Source organism: Dendrobium catenatum, unplaced genomic scaffold (genome assembly GCF_001605985.2).
Source record: "Dendrobium catenatum unplaced genomic scaffold, ASM160598v2 fragScaff_scaffold_113, whole genome shotgun sequence".
Classification (NCBI taxonomy): Eukaryota; Viridiplantae; Streptophyta; class Magnoliopsida; order Asparagales; family Orchidaceae; genus Dendrobium; species Dendrobium catenatum.
In genome coordinates, this window is record NW_021318575.1 from 625,364 (window position 1) to 628,094 (window position 2,731).

At 38.6% G+C, this 2,731-nt stretch overlaps 1 protein-coding gene across 1 annotated transcript in view; it reads right to left on the reverse strand.

The window, feature by feature from the left end:
• Positions 1–488: 488 nt before the first annotated feature.
• Positions 489–2,731, reverse strand: part of LOC110104950 (protein TIC 21, chloroplastic) — a 51,065-nt gene continuing 48,822 nt past the window's right edge. Inside the window, exon 4 of the mRNA XM_020834262.2 lies at positions 489–831. Within this exon, the coding sequence (XP_020689921.1) occupies positions 724–831 (108 nt within the window). The 3' untranslated portion in view covers positions 489–723. The remainder of the gene's footprint in view (positions 832–2,731) is intronic.

A 2,731-nucleotide genomic window follows, 5' to 3' on the forward strand; every position in this document is an offset into this window, starting at 1 on the left:
TCGTCTGGAGTCCAATGAAAATGCACCACATCACTTCGTACAAAGTACTGTAGCTTGATACCGCTCGGTACCAAGTGATGTGGTGCATTTTCATTGGGTTCCGGACTTTAGCTGTGTCCGCACATAATAATTAGAGAGGTATACCCACCATTGTTTAGTTTGGTTGATGGACAATTACGGTTGGAAACCCCCAACACGTGCTCGATTCCCCTCGAATGACCGCCCCTCTTAAGTGAGGCCTAATCAAGTGCGGGTCAAGAGGTTTATGGGGTGGATGCCTCTTCTAGATCAACTAATGATTAGTTACGCAGCCAAACGTCCTTTCGAAGGTGGCAGTGGGCGGATGCCCTTTCGGGGGTGTTTTGGTTTGCCTAATTGCATAGAGAATGTGTTACTTGTTCACTAATTTCATATAATATAAATAATTTACTTTGCCTTGAAGAGAGTTTAATAACTTAATTATGCTTCTATTAGAGTAGAGATGATAATTGATGGGGCCTTCAATGAAGTAGGTAGCCTATTCAATGGCATAACTAATCAGAAGCATTCGATGATGAAAGCAAACACTAAGTCTTTCTCTAATATTCTGAAACATCTGAGGAAGGCTTATCACTACAATCAATAAAACAAAGCATCAGAAAAGAAAATGGAAGAAAAGAAACTCTCCTTGCAAACACGCAAAATATCCTTAGCATATGGCTTAATGACAGGAGCGATGAGAGTTCAGGAATGAATGGGCAGGCCCTGCAAATTCGGTAATGTAACTGAACGCAGCAGCTCCAAGGAAGAAACGAGTCCCAAGAAATGTGACAGGATTGTGTTAGCTGAGGCCTGCACAAATCAACAGTATTGCACTAATCAATTTCTATACCAACAAGGAATATACAGATTATATTTCTATCAAGGTGAGAATTCAAGGAAACAGTGAAATTATATTGATTGATGTAAGTTTTGTGCAGTTAAATTTACACAATTCTGAAGCGGATGACCAAAGAGTTTTTTTTTTTTTTTTTTTTTTTTGGTGGGGTGGGGGGGTATTAGGGGCATTGGCCAATTCATTAACAAAAATGAGGTTACAAGTGTGTAGCTAGTTACAAGTAAAAGAGCAAAAAAAAGCCATGAGAGCAGCCATAAAAAATGAGCCATGCTCGATCACAAAGAGAGCAAAACCCAATATCCGAGACATAAGTTTCGTTTGGGACAGCTTTTGTATTGCTTTTTAAAACGGCTTTCTAGTATAAACATTTCAAATTCAAAAAATTTTTGTACAAGAAAATTGCTTTAGAAAGCAAGAAGAAAGTCATCCCAAATGAAGTCATAGAAAACAAAAAGTAACAGTAGGCTAAAACCATAATGGTAAACATAGCAAAAAGTACAAGAATCCCAGAACGTCGAAGCCAGGACTCAGATAATTGTATCAAAATCTATCAACAACAAGAAGCAAGGGATGGTTCCCCTGGTTGCCAGAAAGGCCTTCCAAGGGGAAAAAAGGTCTGGAGATAAGAATTTATCCCCATCAACCCTGGCAAGCACAAATCCCCCCATTCCTCAAAAAAATATCAGAAAACCTTCATCACAGAAATGCCAGACAGTCCAAAAGAGAACGAAGTAGTAGAAGCAGCTAATTTGAAGAAAATCGAACCACCAGCTCCATCTTCAAAAAACATCCAAACAGTAGCCAACCACTAGAATTGCAGCTAACTAACATCATTGGAATTTAACCACATCACTAAAATTCTACCAATTCATCCACTTAGTGGCTTTGAGACAAACAACCCTTTTAATTTTGAGGGAAGTGGTGACAACACTAGCATATTTAGAACCAAACTTTCGATTATTTTTTTCTCTCCAAATATGATAGATTGTGCAACAAATAATCAAATAGCTGAAGCATTTATAGTCATGTAATGCAGAGTAATCTTTCACATAATCGATGATCTGTAGTAGGTTAGGCCTCAAAAAAAAGTTCTTAAAATCAGGAATAAGATAAAAAATGACAGCGTAAGAATAATCACACTCAAAAACAGATGTGTGGTGTTCTCGTGAGGGGCATTGCATAAAGAGCAGAAAGGTTTAACAGGAACAAATAAAGAATATCTCAGAGTAAAATGTTTGTGCCAAACACAATTATACCAAGGGCACAAATCAGTAGTGCTATAATAATCATCAAGAAAGTTTTTGAAAGCACCGGCATTGCCATTATAATCAATATTACCAAAATTCCAAAAGATACAGTTAGGGCGACTTCGTGAATTGGGATTACAGTAATAGCTTCGGCAAAATTATCATTGAGAGAGTTAGGTAAACACCAATTATCCCCAATAATAAGAGATGAAACAGTTGCATTGAGGGGGAATAGAGAGTAAAGAATGAATATCAGAGGATCCAACAAGGCATTGCCCATGGTACCAATAATCTCAGTAAAATGAAACTGGACTAGAATTTGAAATATAGAAACTGACTTTGCTAGACACCTTAGCAGCAGTAATGCAAATGTTCTTGTGGGCTCCGAAAATTCGGCCCCGGCCCCCCGCCGCGCAGTGATTGATTGTGCTTTTATTTGAGCGAGGGAGTTTTAACGAACTAAGTTCCGGGATAAATTTTGGAAGGCAGATAGGTTTGTAGATAAGACACTACCCAGAGATTTCGCCCTCATTTTGCGAGGACTTTATGATCTGAGTTCTGGTTTCCTATAGGCGCAAGCCCCTATAGTTACGATGTATACCATCGC